The sequence below is a fragment of the Oreochromis niloticus genome, linkage group LG4 (assembly GCF_001858045.2).
Source record: "Oreochromis niloticus isolate F11D_XX linkage group LG4, O_niloticus_UMD_NMBU, whole genome shotgun sequence".
NCBI classification, from domain to species: Eukaryota; Metazoa; Chordata; class Actinopteri; order Cichliformes; family Cichlidae; genus Oreochromis; species Oreochromis niloticus.
The window spans coordinates 25726149-25749334 of record NC_031969.2 but is presented as its reverse complement, the minus strand read 5'-3'; the positions used below and the strand labels follow the sequence as shown (position 1 = coordinate 25749334).

The following is a 23186-nucleotide window of genomic DNA, read 5'->3' as shown; positions in this document are numbered from 1 at the left end:
GCCTCAGTTGGTAGTTTCAAGTCTTATTTTGTAAAATAGAGTCCCTGTTAGAGTAAAAAAGAATAACAAAAACAGCAGAGTAAAATAAAATTTATCACGTGGCCGAGTAGCTGTTCGCCTGTGAGTCAGATGATGGGCCACGTTTCAAAACACCAAGAAACTAGTCAGCTTTAGACTTCACAACAGGCCTTCACTAACCTGTAGGTGACAATGAATCCATCCATTTTTCATATACAGGACATACACCATAATCTATTATATAAATATTTAATTATATTATATAGTTATTATATAATTTATTCCAAGATCAGCAAAGTAAAACTCCCACCATTGTGAATAACTCTCGGGCTAATATACCCATACTTGCCATGTTTTATGGCATTATTGAGTTAAAAAGGCTTGTAATGAATTTATTTCATGTTTTATGAACAGAATAATTGTCTTTTGAACCCTTTGATGCATCTGCTGATATTGTATGACATTTCTTTTATCCTCTGAGACTGTTCCTTTTGTTCTTCAACAGTAGCTTTATAGAGCGATGGCCACTGACAGCGAGGGCCCTTTTTCAGTCACTGTGGCCAAGCATTGGCTTAAGATGCATATCTAAGCGTACTCTGACCTGTGCTTTCTTCATGCCGGCTGAAATCCACAGTTTGTCCAGAGTCCTGACCCACTCCAGTCTACGCCGTGACCCTGGTAATGTTATACAAATGTCATGCATCACAGGACTGATAGCTCTTGTATAAGATGCAGGCATTTGGCCTACGAGCACTGTTGCAGAAAAGGTCCTTTGTATGAAAACAGGGACCCCCTAGCCCAGTGGTTTATTAATACAAGGTTTAGCAGAAAAAAAAGGAAGCCAAAACTAAACTAAAATGTTGTAAGGTTTCTGCTGGCAATGCCATCTCAAAAAATGCTTCCGCTTAATTATTTGTAATGTCTGTTGTTTCCTCAAGCCATTTATAACTCAAGCTGGCTCTTTATTTGTGCAGCCTTCGAGAAGAACAAAGCTCTTGATGCTGCAGTATACTTTGTGGTTTCTTCATTTCAGCATTGCAAGACTTTTGAGATTTATAGTCAATGTTGCTTTGATGTTAAAGATTGATAAAAGTTGTAATTGTGTTCAACTCTCAGCAATAAATTGTCTTTAAAAGGCTTTGGAGTAACATGTTATCATAATATGACATATAATCCTGTCCAAGGATTTTAGCTGAAGAACAAAAAGTTCCCTTAAAGTTGCAATAAAGATGTGATTAGCTTAGCAGGATCTGTGGGCTGCCTTTCACTCAGTTAAGCGAATGATTTATTGCCCATTTGGTGAGATAAGATGATGAAGCCAGGATTTGATCAAAGACTTAGACAAAAAGTCGCATTCTTCTGTAGCCATCACCTCAAAGGAAATGACTTACAGTCAAGCCACAGTAAACTGTCAGAACAACAAGCTCTGCTTTTTTATCTCTGCCTTTTCTGCAGCACCCTGTGGCTTTGCAGTTCTCCCAGCTGAAACCATCTCCAGACGTTAAGGTTTCTTATTATAGTGACTGTTTATAGATAAAGATTTCATGTTTGTGTGGTGTACAGAAAAGTATGCGAGAAAAACACACTCACACAGTCACATACAGAAAATTTGAACTGTAAAAATTATTTAAAAAATGATGAATGCTTTGAACAGTAAATAAAGATCCTCTTAGGCTGCTACAGCTTAAAAAAAACTATTAAACAATATACCATCAACAGTCTTGTTTTTATATCTTCTTGTTTTCCCGGAGTCCTGCTTTCCTGTTTCACTGTCACTTCATATTTCTTGCATCTGCAAAATTACTCAAAAGTAAACCTGATCTTGCCTGTGGTTCTGAACCAAGTTCTGCAGAATCTCTGAAACCAGAAACAAAATAAAGCCTTGTTTTGCCAGAGATCCCAGAGCCTAAATTGCCATTTTATGTCCCAGACAACAGACGGCTTAGTGATGCAAGCAGGCTGCCATGGAAACCATTGCTGCCTGCTGTATTGGTTGTGTCAGAGATACGCCCTTTTGCCCTGACCCTTTCCCTCGATGGCGGCACACTTTCCCTGGGGGATTTCACATACAACATCTGCCCTGTCCCCCCTCACTGAGCCACCCATTCCAAAAGCCGCAGAGCTTCTTGACAGGCTTTTCTCAATAAAGGCCATCCACACACACCTGCTGAGAGGGTTAGAGGTCATCATCCCAGCAAGGACATGACCTGCAGGGCTCTAGCCCTGAACCTCCACACCACATAGCAGAGGAGAAAGAAGCACAGTTAAGAAAATTAATTCTTCTCGTTTTCCTTCAAGCTATCACTGCAACGGATCAAAGTAAAGCCTTTTTCCTGGAACGCTCCTTGAGAACACAAGTTGTACTGATTTTTCTAACACATTACATCAGCCTCTGAAAACACTTTCCCTTTTCATGTTCCCAGGTTTTGGTGTCTGGCTGCTCCGTCATGTGACTGCTGTGGAGACAGAAGGAGAGGGAGTTCCCAGTGGCGTCTGTTCAGATTTCTGTGCTGCCTGCTGCCTCATCGGGGCCTAAAGGAATCACCCGGCCCTCATCAATCTGCTTCCACATTCCACAATAGCCGACAAAGAGACTCCACTCTCAGTGGCAGATGGCTTCGCCTCAGGCTAACCACGCCAAGCTGCCATTGTTCAGACCGAAGGGTTTGATGCAGGAACCTTTGTTCCTCCTCCTTCAGTGTCACAAAGGGTCCTAGGATGCAGAAGTTGAATTTAAACCTTCTAAATGTAGTAACACCAATAAAGTTTCCAATATTGAAAATATGCTTTAATATAAGGTATACAGCATGTTGCTATGAATAAGGAAGCTAAGTATGTATAAGATATAGTGGGTAAATAAAATGAAACACTAATGCTGTCACAAAAGGGTGCGATAGCAAGGATTATCCTGATTCCCACAGGAATACAGGAGGTAAGCGTGGGCCCAGCAGGGAAACAGCAGCAAGCTCTCATAGCTTGCTATTGTACTAGAAGCCATGTTTTCTATTGTTATCTCCAACCAGTCAAAATAAGAGAGCCTTGTGAAACCACAACATTTATTTTAAAAAAAGTGTGATAAGAAGTCCTACTGGGGCCAGAATCACAGATATCAGTAGTTTTATATTTTTTATAAACAGTTAAAAACTACAATTTGATTATTTTTGCATGCAGGGAAATTTTTGTGGTCCTTTTTGTCTCAGATGGTGCTGCTTTCAGCTCTTCTTTCCCACCATCACTAAGAACTCAGACCTTTGGCGTTCTTGCTATTGTAAGCTCTTCTAATTTACTATTTAAACTAGTTCCTGACTTATATAAATAAAAAATGAAATGAACTAAGATGGATTATTGCACTTTAGTGTGTGCAAAGATTCTCCTGAGTCACTTTGTAGACATCTGTTGCATTTGCACTTGCACTTTTATTATCTTTTTTTAAAGCTATGATGCCCTAATTTGCATTAGCAAAACATGCATAATGCATAATGATTTTATAAAATTTGCCCTTTGTTTTTGGTGGAAAAACATCGACATGCAGATTTTGTAAATTTAGCAAGGAATTCTCCACTTCTACCTTAATCAGATTAGAATTCTGCTTATTTTACTGCCTTTGTGCTAAAAGTCTGGTAAAGGACTCCAAAGCTCACATTCCGCATAATAGATCTCTACCCCCCCCCCGATAACACTTATTCCTTTATAAAATTCAAATCGCAGTGAAGAAATTAGGCGTTAACCCTCTACTTAAATACTTGGAAAAGTTCCAAGACTTTAGAGCAGTTTAACTTTAAAGCATTTTTCAAAAATATATTTCCAAATCAAATATGTGGATCCATCTGCTTGGGAAATATGGGAGCAGCTGAAAACAGCATTGAACAATCATTTCTACCTCTTTTATGTGTAATTACTTTATTACAAAACAGCGTTTACTGTAAAACACTCTCATAACCACAACAAAAGTAAACAATATCACAAAAAGAATTGCCATATTGATTCCCTGGCTTAGTGCAGCACCCCCGGTTTAAAGTCATATTGATCCAAGCTTCTTTTGAAACACAATCCAGGCGTAGTTTTACACCCAGATACAGTTACATGGTGGGTTTTTGTAGGATCTAATGCTGCTGTTCAGTTACAGACCCCGGCAACTATTTTATGGCCTTTTCTTTGTAGTGCTTTCTTCCTGAAAGTGGAGGGAAGTGAGGATTTCTTTATGATGTGGGATTCCTTGAACATGCTCACCAAAAGCTCACAGCACCTTTGACTGACTCCATTCAGCAATTAACATAAAGCTGCCTCTCCATTAGATAGTATGCAGCCCCAGCTCTCTGGGCTTTTTGTGGGGGAGAGGGCTACATTTAACACATCTGTTGTCTCCCATGTCTGGGCAACCCACAGACAGGTCTGTCCACAGTGATCCTTTTATTTGGCTCTGAAAAGGCCTATAGGGGATCCTGATAGATGGCCTTCATACCAATGAAAATGCAAAGCAGGGTATTGAGAAGAATAGGGAGCCACCACTCCAGTACACCCCCAAGCTCCAAACCCCTAAACTTCCTTTAAAGGACTACTCTTAAACAGTCTGATGCTGAGCCTAATCATGTTAAAAAGAGAAGGCATGTCTAGGCATGTTTTATTTACTGCATTCAGCAGGTATTTTTTTTCTCCTCTTTACCATCTCAACAAACTTAAAGAAAACTATTTTACCAGATGAAGCACTGGTTCAAAATGGAAGTTTTTCTTGAAGCAAGACTTGGCAAAAATTAAGTTTCTATCCATGTTTTATTAAAATTTGAGCCTAATTCCAGACAACATGCAAAAGAAAAGCTCCACTAAACTATATCTTTAAACAAACACTGGTTTTATTTGATTGTGTATTTTGTCCGATGCTATTTTATTTCACATGGTTCATACACAACAAACTTGTTTCGTCTGAGCATTTCCATCAACAAAAACTGGAAAAGGACATGGTGGGGAGTTTTTGGTTTTTCCATCATAATTTTCTTTTTTCCTTCTGATCCACAAGTGCCATTGTTGTGTTGGCCCATTCTGCTTTTCATACCCTGCCAATTTATCCATTTTATTGGAAAAACTTTGTCCTTAGGGCAGAATCCATGTAGACTTGAAAAAATTAGTCAGAAATAATTATCCTTTCATGGTGTCCACAGCTGTCTGCTTGTTTATCTGCAAGTTACAACAATCCCAACCTTAGTCACTCAGTACTTCTGGAAGAGCATTTTCATTCATTTGTAGTTGTTCTTCTGACTTAATGGCCAATTTAAGCATCTGCGTAACTTTGTGCTGAACATTGGGGGGTCAAGATCTCTGTCTAAATAAATAAATAAATCTGGGTAAATTCCCAGATGATTAAACATGCAACTGTTTTGCTGGTAATAACTGAAATGAGTAAAGAAAATCAACAGCCTGTTTATGCAAGATAATTCATAATTTTATTGGGGGGGTTATATTGGTTGGGTTTGATCATTGGGGGGTTATAACCCCCCTAACCCCCCTGGAAATTACGCCCCTGAATTTAAGTAAATATTAACTCTTACTTTCTTTCTAGCTCAGTTTGTGTTTCTAACCACCTTCTGAAAGGAAATTTGCTTAACTGTTTAGTTACTAAATCCTATTATATGCTCACCAGATGATGTTTTTTTGTGTGCTATTAAGAGCTGAGAAAGTACAGGTTTTGGACAATGGCACAGTTTTTGCAGTTTTGCCTCTGTACATCACCACAGTAGATTTTGAAACTGAAACCTAGTTTGTCCAAAATAAAGTAGATTTAGCTAAGAAGGTAAAGAAAAGACAAAATGTCATGTCCGTGTATGAGGAATGGAGAATCTAATTTCTGTATAAGGGATTAGAGTCTCAGGAAGTAAACAGTAAGTTACTTAAAATGATTCTTCTTGTCCTTGATGCATTATTTTAATATTTAATACCAAATACTATATATATTAATACGACTATAAATATATAAATGAAGCTATATGGCGAATAGTTTGTGCTAAAAACAGAATACAAATACTTGCTCATTTTTTTTTGCTTTTGTTTTTAACCTCACAGAGAATTTAGTAATGTAACTAAGGTTTAATAACAGGGAGTTTATGAATTGGAGTCCTGGGTTAGCCGGGTCAGAGGATGTTTACTGCATTTCTTCAGCATCACTGATCAGGACAGCACAGACATGGAAAGACAATAGACAAAGCAATGTCCTATTTAAAGATGGGTCATTGCTATTTATAAACCAGTGAAGAGGCCATAAGAAGGGGGATGGAGATGAAGACAACACTTTATTGCTTAACTTGAAAATTGAATTTTACTTCTACACCCAAAGTTTAAAGATCGCTACAATTACAAAGAAAAAAAAATTAGTAGGATAATGACATTTATCAGCTATGCAAGCATGCTTTGGCTGTCATGCTTTCTCCTGTTGTTTCCAGGGTAAAGGAATCCTGTAGTTTCCTCTATTCATTACAGTCAGCTCTTATTTTGACATCTGTAACTGGCCCAATAGAATCTGTTATGCAAGTTAAAAATACAGATAAATTCAACCTGTCACAGCAGCTGCAGACAATGTTACTCTCCATCTCAGGCAGCTGATAATATCTCCTCCGATATCAGATGTGGTGGAGCGTGGCTGTTTTTAAATGTTGCAGCAAAGCACACTTTGTTTTATAGCTGGAGGACTTGTTAATTTTCTGGTAGCATGCTGTCCTTGATGTATCCTGTGTGTTGTTCCTGTAAGTCCCCTCATCGTCTATCCACTTGTGAGATCCCCTTCTAAATCAAAATAGACACTTGTGGCCCGACACAAAGGGCAGTATTGTTTCCCTCTGAAAGGCGAGCATGTGCTTTGCTAATGCCGCACTTGCAGCAACCAACCTCTGGGACAACTTCTACATTCAGCCTTTGAATAAGGAACACAGTTATGCATGGATGACTTCCCCCAAGGTGCCTGGAGGTTGTGGGAAAGGGCCCATAAGTAAGTGTAGCCTCAATGAATGGACATAAGACTTTAATGATAGCAGGCCCATCTCAGTCCATCATAAGGTGGGGGTGGTTTGGTGTGGATAACAGTTCCAAAATTGCTAGAAATCAGGGTGATATAACCTAAGCTTTATTTCATATTTTTATATACTGTCAAATTTTCTTTTACGTAGTTTCAGATGCACTTGAGTTAAACTGAATGACATTGATGCATTTGGAAGTTTTGATCATGTTAGACTTTGATGAGCATCGTTCCCGACTCCAACCTTCAAGGTCTTCAAAGGAAACTTTAGCTGAGTGTGGTTAAACCAAGTCAAGCCAAGTTTGTCACCAAGTAAAGATTCCTGAAACTTCAGAAAAACTTTTTTCTCCTTCCTGTTTTTGCCTACTTTTCTTTTTTTGATCTCTCTCTCTCCGCCCTTTGCTTGTAAGAGTCTAGTGTTTATGACTAACTATTTAAGAAAAACAAAAGATCCAATTTCTGTGGTCAAAATCACTGAAAAACAGTGGATATTTAAAGCTTGGCTACATATGGAGCTTCACAAGATGTTCCCTACTCTGCTGAAAATCCATTCCACTGGAGTCTTTGGGCTTCTCAGTTTTGGCAGTTCTTATAATCCAACCCTTAAATGCTGTGCATACATCATTTTGAACACTGAAGGTCAAAAAGTGAAATACTAATTTAAAAAACATATTTCAGATGGGGAACTTTTATCAGACAAAGCAAAACTAAATGACATTAACAAGGGCAAAAAAAACAATACACCCACTATCTGCCTTTTTTGTCAAGTGACACAAATTCCTCATTACAGCAAGAACACGGTAAAGACCATGTTAACATTGTTGGCCTTAAATAGGCTGACAGAGCCTGGTTCTTGACTTCCAGGCATTGTGTTCCAGGGTCAGGGCTGTTTGTGGCTAGCTTGATCTCAGCTCGGTCAGACATCGCCTCCTATTAAACTGTGTGATCAGAGTGGCGCCTGTATGGAAACCCGTGAGGCTGATTCAGTCGGCTGCCTGAAGGAGATTAATATAAAAGACTACAGACAGGGAGGTGCACCTTTCATGAATCTGCTTGAAGACTGGCAGAGATCTAGCAGCAGGCTATCTGTTGTTAAAGTGCAATCTTCCAGAAAGTGGACAGTAGGCTGATACAAATTGTGCAGTGGGCATCATAAAAGAGATGCAAAGTTGTGATTGCACAGAATGTTTGGTGAGTATCTGTTGATCAGCCTTGATGTGAGTTTTTCCTAAATTTGCATAATATGATCTGTTCGATTGCAGTCATGCCATGCAACATTTGGGTGCCAAAGTAACCTGCTTCTGTCATGGATGTCTCCCACGGGAAATAAAAAGGCTTGTAAGCAGCACTAATGCGGCAGTTTCCCACGGACTAAACACGACTAAACAGGCGCTAAACACGACTGGTACTTAGGGAGATCAGGTGAAAATCATGTTTCTGACACTAGTCTGCAGAAATACCTCAAAGAAAAGCACACAGATCAGATCTTATAAATACATGATTCAAATTCACTGCTTTTTAACTTTTTGGGAGGGAAAAAAAGCCCAAATTCTACAATCCTGCTGACAGTAGAATAAGGCCTCCGCTAATCCATTTAATATGAGAGGATCAGCCCAGTTGGACCCACAACAGGAGATAAACCGCTGCCCTGTGGGATGGAAGCTGCTCTTGTTTCCCGGCTGGAGCTGAACCAGTGACGGTGCCAGGAATTAATCCCAGTCAAAAACAGAACAGATTCCCTCCGCTGACCACGGTGGCCAGTCTGGGAGGAAAGTGTGTGGTTGTGGGATCCATAATCATGCGGGATTTCCTGACAGGTGGCATGTTCAAACCATGCCATGTGGCAACCCATACTTGGCCTTATTACTGCAAGCTTCATCCTTTAATACCGAGCCATCCAGCTATCAGTTAACACCAGCTCCCTGATATTAATAGCTATTATCAGATCATGAAACTAAAAGAGCTTACAAAGCTGAAAAAATAATGAGAAAAAGATAACCCTTGGATTCCAAAAAAGCAATCAAAAGAACAACATTTTACTTCTGATGCATTTGTCTATATTAAGTTATGCAAATTTGCTCATTTTACAGAGGAAAAACTTCAGAAGTTTCCACTAGTGTTATCTAACTGGATAAAAAAGCTACTTTCCCCCCCAAAGTTATGTAAATGCTGCTTTAAGGACAGTAGCCGGTCATAAAAACAAAGTTTGTGAGGCTGAGATATGCAGAGAAAAAAAAGTCACCTACATGCATTAAATTAGATGATTTCAACCAGCTACTGGTGCAAGTGTCTTCAACAATTAACTGGTATTTGCTGCACTGTCTAATGTTTTCACATGGCAGCAAAGTCATTTCACTGCCCAGCAGTCACATCTGCTTTTCATTGTCATGGCTCCTTAATTTGCCCAGTCCCTCATGTTGCTGTATATCACCCTCCTCCCTGTAGAGTTCACTCCCAGTAAACAAAAAGCCTGAACTTTGCTGCTCTGCATTACAAAAACATGAATGAAAATCCTCACGAGTCTTTAAAACAACATGTAAAAGACTGATTCCTTGTAGACTGTGAAATTGAAAGCAGGGTGTTTATTCTTTCTAGCTGTTAATAGACTTTCGGCTGCAGAGTAAACATTCATTAAAAGTCATAAACAGCAGCAGATGTAGAATAATGCAGAGATGACCGAGCATCTGCCGCTGCGCCGTGTGAGGTATTGTGGTATAAGAGAAGAATATTGTGAAAAAAGCTCAGGGGATCAGGACATCTTAGCGATATTAAGGTTTCCCCAATGACAACTGTTCAGTGGTAGTTTCCTTTCAGCCTGGAGGTCGTCTCCACAAAATCCAAAGGCCTGGAAAAAGAGGTAGCAGAGGTTTGGTTAACAGATCGAATGACAGGAGCCTCTGCAAGTGTGAGATCAAAAGGGAGTTTTTATTTGGTCACAAAGCCACCGGAAAGAGGGAATCATAAAAGTCTTCCATACAAGCTGGATTCAGGTGCTAATAATGTATTGGTGCACCACTCCTCTGTCAGCTGGCATCAGTGGTTTAGAGCGGCTCTGTGGTTAGCGCTGTTGCCTCACAGCAAGAGAATCCTAAGCAGTCTGTACATTCTTGGGTGGGTTTTCTCTGGGAGACCTAGTTTTAAAACTCAGGAGTTTAACCTCCTGTTTTTTTAAGATGCTCAATAACATGAACTTGTCCACCTAGTGAGGTCTTGAAATCCCTTTTCAACCAAACACCTATTTGTCAAATACTGTCCTGTGCAGTGAGTCTTTTATACTTAAGAGGAAGGGGGAATCTGGATTTGAACCAGAGACCTTTTGATCTGCAGTCAATTGCTCTACCACTGAGCTATACCCCCCTACAGGAGACAGCAACTATGACAAAATGACAATGAAAAATCACGAAGTAGAACGCTTCATCCGATTGCAGTCTGTGGGAAACTGACAGTCTTTTTTTAACTTAACATTGTTCCACTTGGTTCACATTTTAAACTGTAACCTTTTCACTGAGGCTGTGAGCATCTAAATCCACAAATCACCCTGATCTTCTGAAAAAGAGGAAAAAAAGAAAAGACAAATAACACAATACATATGACACCCACACAACACTCTTGGAGTGAAACCTCAGCACTTTCCCACCAGAGTCTCTCTCCACTGTGTCTGCCGTCCCGTGAGAGTCTGACACATCAGACTGCCCTGTCATTTCCACAGTATCAGATCCCACAGCCCTATTCTTCCACCACAATACACACAGAGATCATATCTCTCCAACTCTCGGTGTTCCACAACATAAAGCCCCCCCGTAACACTGGTGAAACAACAAGTAGGAAACCATGACAGCCCCCAGCCGATATCCATAATTGGGGCCAACCCACTAGATGCATTTAAGTCCGGGGCCTCAGTTGTGAGGCAGAAGACCAGACCAGAATAGACAAGAGTCCTCCCAGTTTAATATGTTGATCATTTGATGCTCCCGGAACAACAAGAGCTGCCACAAAGACAGAGTGCTGGGAAGCATTAGGCTGACAGACTGGAAGTAGGGCAGAAGCAGGGGGTGACTGTCAGGTCTGAACAGTTATGCAAATAGCTGTAGTACTAAAGAGGAGAGTGTGAAGGGAACAAATATGACGGGGGTGTGTGGGGAACTTTAAAATCAGCTACCAGCAGTGAGTTTCCTGTTTTCATTGGACCTGCAGAGTTATGTTTTTCTCCTCTTCAGGAAAAAATTCTCTTGGCTCAGACTGCTTTGGGTTTTTTTCTTTACATTTATCTAAGAAAGAACTTTATTGCTACTGATTCCCTCTTCAAAAAATCAAAAGTTAAGCCTACTCAACATGATGGCAAGCAAACATAGAAAGCTTTGCGATTAAAAAGATGGATTAGGCAAAACCCATTTGGAGTAGTTCTCATATTGGAATAAGAAGGAAGGAATGCATCAAACAATTAACAGGATATGAGTCGCTCTGATGCGAAGGTATCTGACTACAATCTAAAAGAATGTAATAACACTGTATTGTTGTTAAACACAAGCTTTTCTGGGCTATACATTCACCAACTTACTTCTTACAATATGCATTGTCATATGGAAATAATTCACCTGTTATATAGTTCATCAGCTTTTAGCGGTCTCTTGAGTTTACTGAGATCTTTGTGAAAAGACACACCTGAAGTATCGCTGTTGTGTCTTGTTTCCAGTAGCAACAGGTGGTTTTGTACAATTTAGAGACAAACATGCGATTGTGAAAACAGAGAAGTGTATAGCAAACAGTTTGGATGGATAGTATAGATATTTCATGAAAAGAAACCAACCAAATCTAAAATGTACATACAAGTGCAATATTTCTTCAAGTAAACTATCTGAATATCTCCACACTAATACAGTATGAAAAAAAATATGCATGATGGGAATATTTACGTGTTTTATCTGAACTTTATCTTAAAATATAATCTGTTTTGTTGTTCCATTGTGCTCACCTGAAGGAACTACTTCCAGACTTTTGGGAATTCTGTGTGTAGATCAATAAAAATGGGTCATATTTACACGTCTCAAAGCAGCTGAAGCATTCTCAGTCGCGGTCTTTGGAGAGTTTCCGCTAATGCAGCATGAGGAGGGAAACTGAAACCGAGATCTGAGGCGGACGGCCGGTCCCCTGGCTCTCACTTCTGGTGTGACCTGTAATCCCATCAGAGATAGTGTGTCCACGGTGGGAAAATAAACAGAACTGTAGACTGATCCCACCACTCAGCTCCCATCTCAGTGTGGTGTTATTCCATTTGTACTTTTTTATAGATTCAGTCACACTTGGGCAGGGTACCCAGTACCACCCTCCACTGTGGTTAGTGTTTTTATAAAATTGAACAGTGTGCTATATCTGAAACATGCACTGCATACTGGTTATATGCTTGTTTCTTTACATTCATTTGATCAGTTCAGCAAGTTAAATGAAAGTAATCAAACTTGACAAGTTTATACTTCATGTTGCCCTTTTTAGCATTTATAATAAAGTCAGAAATTATATTAGTAACTGCAACTAAATCTGCAAAAATGAATGACAAGTGAAATGCAGTTGTAATAACTCATGTATACCTTAGGAAATTAGCCAAACAATTATTTTTAAATCAGTTTAGAACAAAATAGTCTAGACTCAAAAGAGTCTTAGAATCAATTTATCAAACATTTGTCTACTTATTAATCCTAAGTAATAGGATTTATGTGTTTCTCATAAATGCAAAACTCACAGAAACATTTATTAAATGTTGAGCTCTGATTATTAAGCCCATTTTAAGGAACATTAAATAGTTCTTTTCACACTGTTGGATGGTCTTCAATCAGCTGCCTACCTAGTAGCCCTATAGAGTGATTTCCAGTTGTGCCTGGGTAACAATGATTTGGCGTATTCACAGCTAGAGAGCGGTTGTCCTGTGTTCTACCTCCTGCATGTGTCAGAAGAGAAAACTTTGAGCACTGTTCCAGTCTGATTCTCGTAACATGTTCCAGAGTTCTTGTTTAAACACAGCTCTAGACAGTGTGCTTTATGCATGCTCCCTCCTGCAAGCTCTGTCCATGCAGCTCTCTTGCTGAAACTAAATGGAGTGTTGCCAGAAATGAGATTTCATTCAAAGTAGACTGTATATGAAAAAAGGCAACTTCAAACAATGCCCTGACCTGGTCTGCTGACACTGTGTGAAAGTGACTTCAGACTCGGTACTGAAGCAACATGGCATATACCACGGAAGACTGGAACTGAAATATTCACTAATAAACAAAGGCTTCAAAAAGCAGCAGCATTCATGGAGCCATCCTCAGGAATGTTAAACAAATGGAAAGAAATGGAAAGAAAATCTTGCCTTGAGCTAATGTCTTCCATGTTGTCTTATAGCTGACAGAGCAGAGTGTGTTTTCAGGTTTTTGTGGATTTGGTGAATATTATGTGATAATTAGTGTGATGCTGTCTAGACAGTTCTGGGCTTGGGTGATCACGCTGTCCCACTTCATCCTGGGATTCTTTACCTGCTGTATGTGTTTCACATGCAGCCTCCTTTGGAAATAGAAGAGCTATAAATAGCAACCCTTTAATTTTATCATCTGGGCTCAGATCCCCTGACAGACTGATGCCTTCAAAGGGAAAAATCAAGCACACTGTGTGTTTATTTGTGGGTTTGTGGTCACTGCGGTGAGGAAGTGGCCTCGTCTGAAGAAACTAGGGTTAATACCGCTGCTATTCAGCAGCAATGTTAGATGGAGAGGTCAAAGAGGAGGTAGAGGAAAGGCATCTGAAAGCGTTTCAAATGGCTGAAATCAAGTGAACCGAGAGGGAGGCGGGAAAGGGAGCAGAGGCTTCTAAGACTGGAGAGAGTTTTGACTTGCCATTTTAACAGCTGACATTGTTTCACAAATCTAAAGAGCCAAAATACAGTTTCCTTGCTAGGAAGAAATCCATGCAAACCCAGCAGAAAGAGGCGTTTGACTGAAGAAGAATGAAGGCCACGGAGACAGCCCCTTCTGTCTGGTTTCTCATGCTTTCTTTTAGACGCCTTTCTGTGCTCACTGTGGACAAAGAGCCTTGTCTGGAGCAACAGAGCGGAGCAGTAACTTCTGTCTTGCGTGTCTCAGAATTAGACAGAATGAAACACCTGCAGCGGAGAATATGCTGTTCTTGTGCATATTCTTAAAAAAGACTGATTTCATTTCTTGAACTGCAACTGCTATAAAGACATAAAAGAGTCAAACAGGAACACAGACTTCAGACTTGGACGAGTGTGACTGTTGATCTTTTCCTGATGCCCCTGATACACCTAGTCTTTGGGACACTGTTAGTTCGTTGGTATTGAAATCATTATGGTCTGTGCAGTTTTTCATCCTAATTTGGATACTGTTGATCATCTTGGGATAACACAGTGATAATAATACACCCATGTGATTGATCAGGCTGCCTAAACCTGACGGTTGCTGCGGGTTATTGAGACTCCACCAGCTGAATGTTGGTCTAAATGAATCTCTTTTGGTCAGCATCCCAGCACTCCATTGCGAGAGCCAAAATTTGAATAACAAGTGTTCAGGAATGACCAACTGTTTAGTGGCCTCTCAAGGTCAATGGAGAACAATGGAGCCTGTTTGTCTGGTGAACACCCGGCTCACACTCAGGCGAATTCAAATAGCTTCACTTTGAAAAAGAAAGAAATTTAAAGGGGGGGGAATAAGCGTGATTTCAGTGTGGTGAACAGAATCCTTTTATTACCCGATGAGTCACAGCATTGTGGGGATGATGCACTTTTTCTCCAGGTGCAGTCTCTGAAACACACCTTTCTTCGTGACCAGCTGCAATTTTTGTTTTACTTGGGTCAAACCTTCACTTTCATGATCTGTGAAAGGACAAGCTGCACTCACGCACGCACGCACGCCCCGTTGCCGCATCACTGGCTGAACACTGGATTCACGGACCTCCTACGAGGCGTGGCCAAGCGTCGAAGCTTATATATTTCTCTCGTAAACGCTCGCTCCTGTATTACAGCTATGCACCCCAACGGAATTGATGTTTGTCCTTTTGCGTTTTATTGAGAAAAAAAATTACCATATGGACTTTGGATTGGGAGTTCGTTTAGGCGCTTCATAGGTTTTAGTCGTATTTAGGTTTAATCATGTTGAAAAATAATGGAAAGAAGACCGCAATCCCAGTAGCCTGCACAGCATGTCTCTGCCTGCTGCTGCTGCTCCTGGTTGCTGTGCAGCATCACCGGGTGCAGGTGAGCGAGGTGACGAGCGAACAGGACATCGGTACGCGCGCTCTGCTCCAAGATGCCACGCCGGGGGAAGGGGAGAGCGCACCGCCCGGGAGCGCACGGGATAAGAAAGGATTCTCGGCGTACTTCACCAAACTGACCCGGGGACGGAGGGAGGTGGAGAAGCCCGCACGCTCGTTCGCTGACCCCCCTCCAGCTGAGAACATCAGCGCGAATGACATCTTCATCGCTGTGAAGACCACCAAGAAGTTCCACCAGTCCCGGCTGAGTCTGCTTCTGGAGACATGGATCTCCAGAAACGTGCAACAGGTAAATGGGAAAAGTGTAGCATGGAACATTTTCAGCTCGTTATCAAAACACTGCGCGTGCATAATCAGAAAGTTAAAGATTTTAGTGACTTACTTTGTAGATGATGTCATTGTTGCTGAGCCCGCGCTACATAGTTGTAACAATAAGTCAGTGTACGCATGCAGGTGATGATGATGTTTGATCGCTGTTTACGGTGCTGTATTGTTCCCCTTGTCACCAGATGACATACTGAAACGGCCACACCACCCCTGTTCACCATGCTGAATTCCCTCTGCTCTGTCACGTTTTATTTTCCCTTGAGTGATGTCCCTGAGAACGGAGGGAGCAGTTTCAGAACTCCCTCTTCTCCCCTTTTCTCAACCCCCCTCTCTCCCCTCTCTCTATTATCCCCCCTCTTTTGAGGTGTCCCTGTGAATGCCCCCGGTGCAATGGATGCTTCACAGCCACCGACTCCAACGCTGTCCCCCTTCCAGGGCTAACAAAGCTTCTTTCTGAAGGGGGAAGAAAAGCTTTCCCAGCCCCTTGTCTCCCCTCTCTCCATGGGAACGTGGGAGCTGAGTCTGGGTCAAGCTTAGTGGAGGGATGGGAACATGGGGGCTTCGTTTAGGGGATGCCTGGGACAAAAGGGTGCATCTATAGGCTTGCTTATGCTGGGAAGGAGCACGCTGAGTATGAAAATGTGTCCTTGAAAACCAAGCTCCTAGAGGGTGCACAAAGACAAGGCTGAGGAAACAGTAGCTAGTCAAAGTGATTTTATCCTACACCTCACATGCGCTTTTGCAGAAGTCGTTGTAATTTGTTTCGGCTGCAGTCACATAAAGGTTTTCTTTTTCTTTTCTTTTTTATTCCAAGCAGCAGTAAAGTTGAAGGGGATCTGTTTGATGCCAGGGTTTCAAATAATAATAGACTGTCACAATCACTGTGTGAAAAGGAGTAATGATCAGATGGAGTAGATCAAACCATGATCTGCAGCAGCTGCTTACATGGGAACAGCTTCTGCTAATTGTTTGCAATTACTGCAGTGGATGATGTTAGTTAACCCATTTAAAACAGAATTAACAGCAGGGCTGAGAGGCAGGCAGCTGGTAGGTGGCTGCTTGGACAAAAAGGACAGACTGAGCACCACAATGCATGAAGGAGTTCCTGGAGAAGGGGTGCCAGGTGGTCAGGGGAGACAGCACAATGGAAAGCCTTAATGCCAGCCATATGATGTTCCGAGTTCCCACCATGTACATATGGCCATCCTCTGTGATCAGATTTGATTCTCACGCTCAGCTGATGGACATCTGTGGAGTTTGCATCAATGTTGGAGCGTCAGACACAGGGGACAAAAAGTATTATTTCTGTATAAGCAAGTATGGTTTTTGCAGGCTTTTACACTTGCTTGCTTGCTTCTCACATCTGCTCAGTATGTGATCTGGTGGTGTTTCTGTGAGAACAGGGAAGGTAGATTATCTCCGTGATAGGTTTGTTGACACAATAGTGCTTGTGGCCTTCTTAATCTTTGAGCGCATACATAGCATAAATAACACTTTTGTAAATCCAGCTTGTTTGGGTCTTTATGCACATTGTTACCCGCTATAGCTAATAAATGCTTTTGGAAAAAAAAAACACTCAGTAACTGGGACTTTATGTTTAAAGTTTAATTCCTAACCATCCTCTTTACTTTCTCTCTTTCCGGAGTTCATTTGGAAATCTGGCACATATGAGCGTTTTTTTCCCCCAGTGTGTAAAATTATTTCTTGTGTCTGGACAGCTGGCACTGACATCTTCACGGTGGTGTGCCATGCATTCCTCTCCTAAGAGTCTGATAATTAGCCAGCAGTCCAACAATGAGATCTTTTACCATTTAGAAAAAAAAAACCTACTTGGAGCTGCAGTTCAATTAATCAAATGGCTTCAGTGTAAAGAAATAAAATACAAGCTGTCAGAAAGTGGGTGGATGTCATTCAGGAGGAAATCCTGCTGTTAATCTGCAACTTCTGATTTGGTAATCAACAAATGCATGCGTTTTATGCCATCAACTTATCTTTTACTGCATCCCTGATGAAACAATTCTAATCCTGTTTGATGTCTGCCAAATTATTAGTCTGCACAAAAAGTGCTGAAATGCTTTGAAAAGCTGGGACAGAAAGGGGAAGGAATCAGGGTGGAGGTGGATGATAGAAAAGAAGGGAGCCCAGTGCCCTTCCTTCCTGTGGAGCTGGAGGCAGCCAGCCAGGCACCACGTTCAGCTCAGACAGGGCCGTGCCAGACCTTCCTGTGATCAGGAGCGCAGCGCCGCTCTTCTCCTCACCCCTTGCCCTCTCGCCTCTTATCTCTGCTCCACACAGGACCATCTCTTTTCTCTCTCGCGCATTCTTTTTGTTTGAATTAGTATTCCATGAAAGTAGCTCTTTTAAGTTTTCAGTGAAGGAACAATGACTAAGGAAAACCTTCACCGGGAGATTTCTCTTTAGTTAACTCCTGCAGCTGTATGCAAATGCTGGCAAACGCTTTCAGCGTTTACCCAGTGGAGACTTTACCCAGCATGAAAACTCACAGCATTGTTCTATTCAAGAGGCTCTGGCTGTGTGTGTGGGGGGGGAGACGACAGGGGGTGAAAAGGGGGTGAATGGCCACACACGGTTTTCGATTTACTAATCAGCAGTGAGAATCCACCACCTCTCCTCCATCCACCCTCCTCCTCTTTCTGTCAGTACCCAGGCAGCTCTGGCAGCTGCCTCAGTGATTAGGCTGTCTATTGAACGAGCTTTAAAGCAAACAGCGCCAGCCTCTGATCCCTTCACCAGTGAAACCACCACTGTTCCCTAAACAAATACAGGCTCATGGCTTCAGCGTTGAGCAACATCTGCTCAGAATTTGTTCCACAAACTGCTTGAGCAGCCTCGCTTTGTGTTGGGGGAAAAACAAAAACTAAACTGGAGCAACCGATGTTTCATTTAATTCAAGTAAAGTCAGCGGCCTGCTTATAGATGCACATCACAGATTGCAGTTGCTCAGCAGCAGGGCGATGGTGGTGAACGTGCAGGCATTAGAGCTCTATCTGTTAGTGAGGGTTAAGGGAGCGTGACCTGGCATGTAGAGACACGTGGCGTAGATAGGGTAGCGTGGTGTTCGGCAGGTGCTGCCTCACCTGAGGTGAAGAGTAAACAGACCACTGGCGGTTACAAAGCCTGGGGCCGGCCGCCTTTTCATCACCACTATTCAGCAGCTCGCACCTGCTCTGTGTGAGTTGTCATAAAGAGAAGTCTAATCTCTTCCCGCTTCTTTTAAGTGTGTTCCTGTAAGGTGCCCTTTGTTCTTCACTCCTTTTATGACTAATTGCTACATTTAACAAGCGCCTGCAGTCTGGTGGTTTTAATTCTTCTAACGTTTTTGAATCTGTCAGTCACACAGCTGCGAAGACAAAGAGACAGACATTTTTTTTATGCTGCTGTTTTTATCAGCATTAATCATTTTGAAGCTCGGCAGCAGGTCCAGCAGAGCGACGAGGCTCAGCCACGGGATGCGATACACGAACGGGGTGTGTGTGTGGGAGGCGGACAGTCTGCCTCCTCCTTTGTTGTTTGTCTGGGATGCTTCGGGGCGGCTGCATAGTTGCCATGGTGAGAGTAAAACGCAGGACAAAAGGCCTTTATTAGAGCAGGAGGCTGTTTAACTCGATGCGTTTTCCACTGCATAAAAGCAACGCTGATTGATGCTAATCACACCAGCTGGATGTGACGGAGAGCGACTTTGAACACACTGTTGAATATGACCGTGTGACCACTTCACATGATCAGCCAGAGTAGCTATAATTTTGTGGCTCTGAAGGCCAAGTCTCCTTATCTGTGATTTCCCTTGTTTGTTTACAGACGTACATCTTCACAGATGGAGAAGATGATGAGCTGAAGAAGAAAATTGGTAAGTTTTATGAGGGAGCTTTCAAGTTGCCAACAAAGATTCATTTTGTTTGAGAAAGGCGCCATCAATGAGAAACTGAATCCCATTTTAAATGCCATAAAAATTTAGCTCTGAGCTTCTTGCCTCTGTGAAAGATGACTTTGAAATACACAGATGCTTCTTTGATGATGCCATGCCTTATGTTTTAAACTATAACTCTGTTTCTTTCATGACCGCCACAGGGAGTCACGCAATTAACACCAACTGCTCTGCGGCACACAGCCGACAAGCTCTGTCTTGCAAGATGGCGGTGGAATATGACAAGTTCATCGAGTCGGGGAAAAAGTAAGCATCGCTTTAGAAAACGCTCACTTGTGCATTAGCCGGGAATGTCTTTGGATCTAATAACTTTTCTGTTTCGCAGGTGGTTCTGTCACGTAGATGATGACAATTACGTGAATGTTCGGGCCCTGGTGAAGCACCTGTCCCAGTACCCCCACACCCAGGACATGTACCTCGGCAAACCCAGTCTGGACCGGCCAATAGAGGCCACAGAGAGGCTGGGCGACAATAAGATGGTATGCTGAAGATCGTTGTTGATATCGCAGTATATATTTCAATGGTGCCTTGCCAGATGGTAGCATTAATAACCTTTTCGTTCTCCTTTTATAGAAACCAGTGAATTTCTGGTTTGCTACAGGAGGAGCAGGTTTCTGTGTGAGTCGGGGTCTGGCGCTGAAGATGAGCCCATGGGCCAGGTAAGATATTTATAATTATACTGCACTAAGATTGCATTTGCCTTGCAGGCAAAAAACCCCCCAAACGTCCTCAATAGTCGATCCAAAGGATTACTATATTTGGAATAGTAAATTTCTAAGCTAAAGCCCAATAAAAATAAAGGCAAGAAGTAGCGCCCCAAATCCCCACCCACATGACAATGCCAACCTTGGGCGTGTCTTTACTTGGATCTGTAACCAGCTTGCAACACCCAGAGACTCTAGAACTGCCATTACAAGGCAGTAGGTGCAAGGCTTTATATGTTTCAGAGGCATGTTACAATTTCAAAGTGACTTACTGTCAGTATAAAGGATTAGTACAGTAGAGCAGAGTACACTGGCACTGAGCAGGGGACTTCTTATTTTTCAGTGGCGGTCACTTCATGAACACAGCGGAGAAGATCCGTCTTCCGGATGACTGCACCATCGGCTACATCATCGAGTCGGTTCTGGGGGTTCCTCTGACCCGCAGCAACCTGTTCCACTCCCACCTGGAAAACCTGCAACAGGTGTCCAGATCTGAGATTCACAAGCAGGTGAGAGGCTTATAGGACATGCTGCATCCTCGAGAAAAGGACAAATCCGAGTGAATGTGATGTTAATGTTTTTGCTCTTCTTTTTTTTTTTTTTTTTTTCAGATCACTCTAAGTTATGGGATGTTTGAAAACAAGAGCAATATCATCAATTTGAAAGGGGCGTTTCCAGTAGAGGAGGATCCATCAAGGTGAGGGGCTGTTCTACTTCATTATAAGACGTATTAATTTAAGTACATTTTCAACACAAATCTAAATCTTTTTCTCGTCTTCCAGGTTCAAGTCTGTGCACTGTCTCCTGTACCCAGACACCCCGTGGTGTCCTCCCCAGGTTCCCTATTAGGGCGACCGCTCCTTTCTCATCCTCGTCTCCGTCTTGCCTCGGTATCTGAAAGGCTCGTGGAGACCAGTGTTTGGTATTAGACCATGTAGCTGCTGTATTCTTGCTGCAGTGGTGCATGGTCTTCAATAGTTTTACTGGGCTGCTGTGCGGCCCGCCTCGGGACTCTTCCTTCCTCTCTGGAGCCAGAACCTCATCCCGTATTATGGGATACGGTCGGAGGACTTCAGCTCAGCAGGAAGTAGCTTTCATCGTTAAGCTTTGCAGGCAATCAGTTGAGCTTTGTGATGTACATGTTGCTTGTAAATGTATCTGCTATTCTCATAGAATGTATTGTCTTATATTCGAGCCTTTTGCCAGCTTTACATTAACACCTTTTTTTTTTTGCTTTTTAAAATGCAGAGCCCTTCAAGTCTGTTTGTAGGCTTTGGGCTTTTTTTCTGATTTAATTGGCTTTTTTTGTGTATTTCTTTTGCATCAAATGACTCCGGACATTTGCTCTAATATGAAGATGTTGTTGTGCTTTTAAGTTAACAGTGTTATATTCCCCATAACCTGAGCTGGCAGTTGGCAGATTTCCAAACGCATCCTTTGGCGATCCAATCTGATGTGTATCAGGACAAAGCACTTTTCCCTTCCTCATAGTTTTGTTTTTATTTCACGAACTTACCTAGTTTACGTCCTCTAATGATATACTTCAGATTTGTAGCCAAACTAACAAAAAAATAACCCCTCAAAATCTCAACATTTGCTCCTTTTGATGTATTTAATAACACTCCTTGCATTAGTTACAATCAAGGAAAAGTAATGAGTGGTAGAGATTTTGCTTTGGGGTTATAGTCACCTTTGCTTTGCTTTGCTTTGACAAGTCTTTTTTTTTTTTTTTTTAAATATTGCACAGCTGTGTTTCAAATGAGCTGATGTTTGCTCCTCACCTCTGAAAGGTACAACAGAGCAGAATTACTGTCTTTTTAGTTTGGATGATTCCCATTCGAAGAAGAAAAGCAAGAGCAGTTTGAATCAGTAGCACAGAAAAGGAGAACCACATGGGTAAACTGAGCCACAGTCTATAATAGTTTGCACAAAAGACTGTTGAGCCTCTGTGTTGTTGTCAATATGAATGTTCCTTATTTACACATAACATCAGCTGGTTATTGTTGAGGCCTGCGAGGTGAAAGCGACATCAGCGTTTCCTCATGGAGGTGTCTGTTCCCTCTGTGTCATTTCTCACCCATATTGGGTTACACTATACATCTTGATTACAGTATTGTGTACTGTGCCTTTGTTTAAATGAGTAGGGATTGTCTATGCTTAGAATGTAATTTCCCCCTTTGTGGTTTACATACACTTTTAATGACCTGTATTTTTTTTTTTTTTTTTTTTTTTTTTTTTTTTGGACTGCTTTAAACTGTGCTAAATGACTGTGGTGTTTTATTCTCCAGTATCTGGAGGGTTTGACCAGTTCATTCCCAATAACTGGCTTCTCAGGGATTATGAGCTGATCCTGGTGTTAACTACCATGGGACCCACGGTGGGACCTAAAACTCTGAATAAAAGTGCATAACCACTGAGAAACTTTCCATTTTTGGGTAATGTTTTTATTTGACTGTCTTGCAAGCTTAAGATGTTACACTTAATGCTCACATTAATCCTATTTGTAGTACTTGGTGCTTTATGGACACTTAAACTTAAATCACACATTAAATCTTGTAACAAAACTGTCACTCGTGAACTCTGGACGACACTGGGAGATTCAAGTTTTTTGTTTGGTTTTTTTTTTCCACAGTTGTCCTTTCTCGGGAGTAGCAGACAACAAAAGACAGCCTGTTTCGGATGACATGTCAGTACAGGAAATAGTTTGATTTAGGTGTGGAAGCAGCTTTAGTAGAATCTGCAAGACACAGGATGATGATGATGATTTTCACGTTGCTGCATTTAGATATCAAACAGACTTTGTACAAACAGCCTGGCAGGTTAAAGACCTGTGACTATGCTAAAGACTGGTCTATATGAGTATTTCAGTTTTACTTTATAGCCGAGGCTTACTTTTAATTCCTATGTGTGGATTTGATGCTGTAGTACACAT

General features: G+C 41.7%; 1 protein-coding gene, 1 long non-coding RNA gene and 1 other non-coding gene across 4 annotated transcripts; 1 reads left to right on the top strand and 2 right to left on the bottom strand.

The window, feature by feature from the left end:
- Window positions 1-9585: 9585 nt before the first annotated feature.
- Window positions 9586-19417, bottom strand: LOC112846616 (uncharacterized). 2 transcript variants are annotated; one of them, XR_003219668.1, is made up of 3 exons: window positions 15660-19417; window positions 11991-12189; window positions 9586-9863 (listed from the first exon to the last, which is right to left on the bottom strand). It is a non-coding gene; the product is annotated as an uncharacterized LOC112846616 (long non-coding RNA). The 2 variants fall into 2 exon arrangements; XR_003219669.1 differs by having other exon boundaries at window positions 12058-12189.
- On the bottom strand, window positions 10304-10375 carry trnac-gca (transfer RNA cysteine (anticodon GCA)). The gene has a single exon. It is a non-coding gene; the product is annotated as a tRNA-Cys (tRNA).
- lfng (LFNG O-fucosylpeptide 3-beta-N-acetylglucosaminyltransferase) lies at window positions 15014-22824 on the top strand. The gene is made up of 8 exons (XM_005468816.4): window positions 15014-15566; window positions 19424-19472; window positions 19694-19796; window positions 19876-20029; window positions 20124-20209; window positions 20598-20763; window positions 20866-20951; window positions 21037-22824. The coding sequence occupies exons 1-8, from the start codon at window positions 15156-15158 to the stop codon at window positions 21101-21103; spliced, it is 1122 nt and encodes a 373-aa protein (XP_005468873.1). The 5' UTR covers window positions 15014-15155; the 3' UTR covers window positions 21104-22824.
- The last annotated feature ends 362 nt before the right edge of the window (window positions 22825-23186 follow it).

Excerpts from the sequence above, each read along its gene's own strand:
- lfng (XM_005468816.4), top strand. The coding sequence starts at position 15,156 with ATGTTGAAAAATAATGGAAAGAAGACCGCAATCCCAGTAGCCTGCACA. Across the intron at positions 20,764-20,865 it reads GATCTGAGATTCACAAGCAG|ATCACTCTAAGTTATGGGAT; the intron begins GTGAGAGGCTTA and ends TTTTTTTTTCAG. Across the intron at positions 20,952-21,036 it reads GTAGAGGAGGATCCATCAAG|GTTCAAGTCTGTGCACTGTC; the intron begins GTGAGGGGCTGT and ends CTCGTCTTCCAG.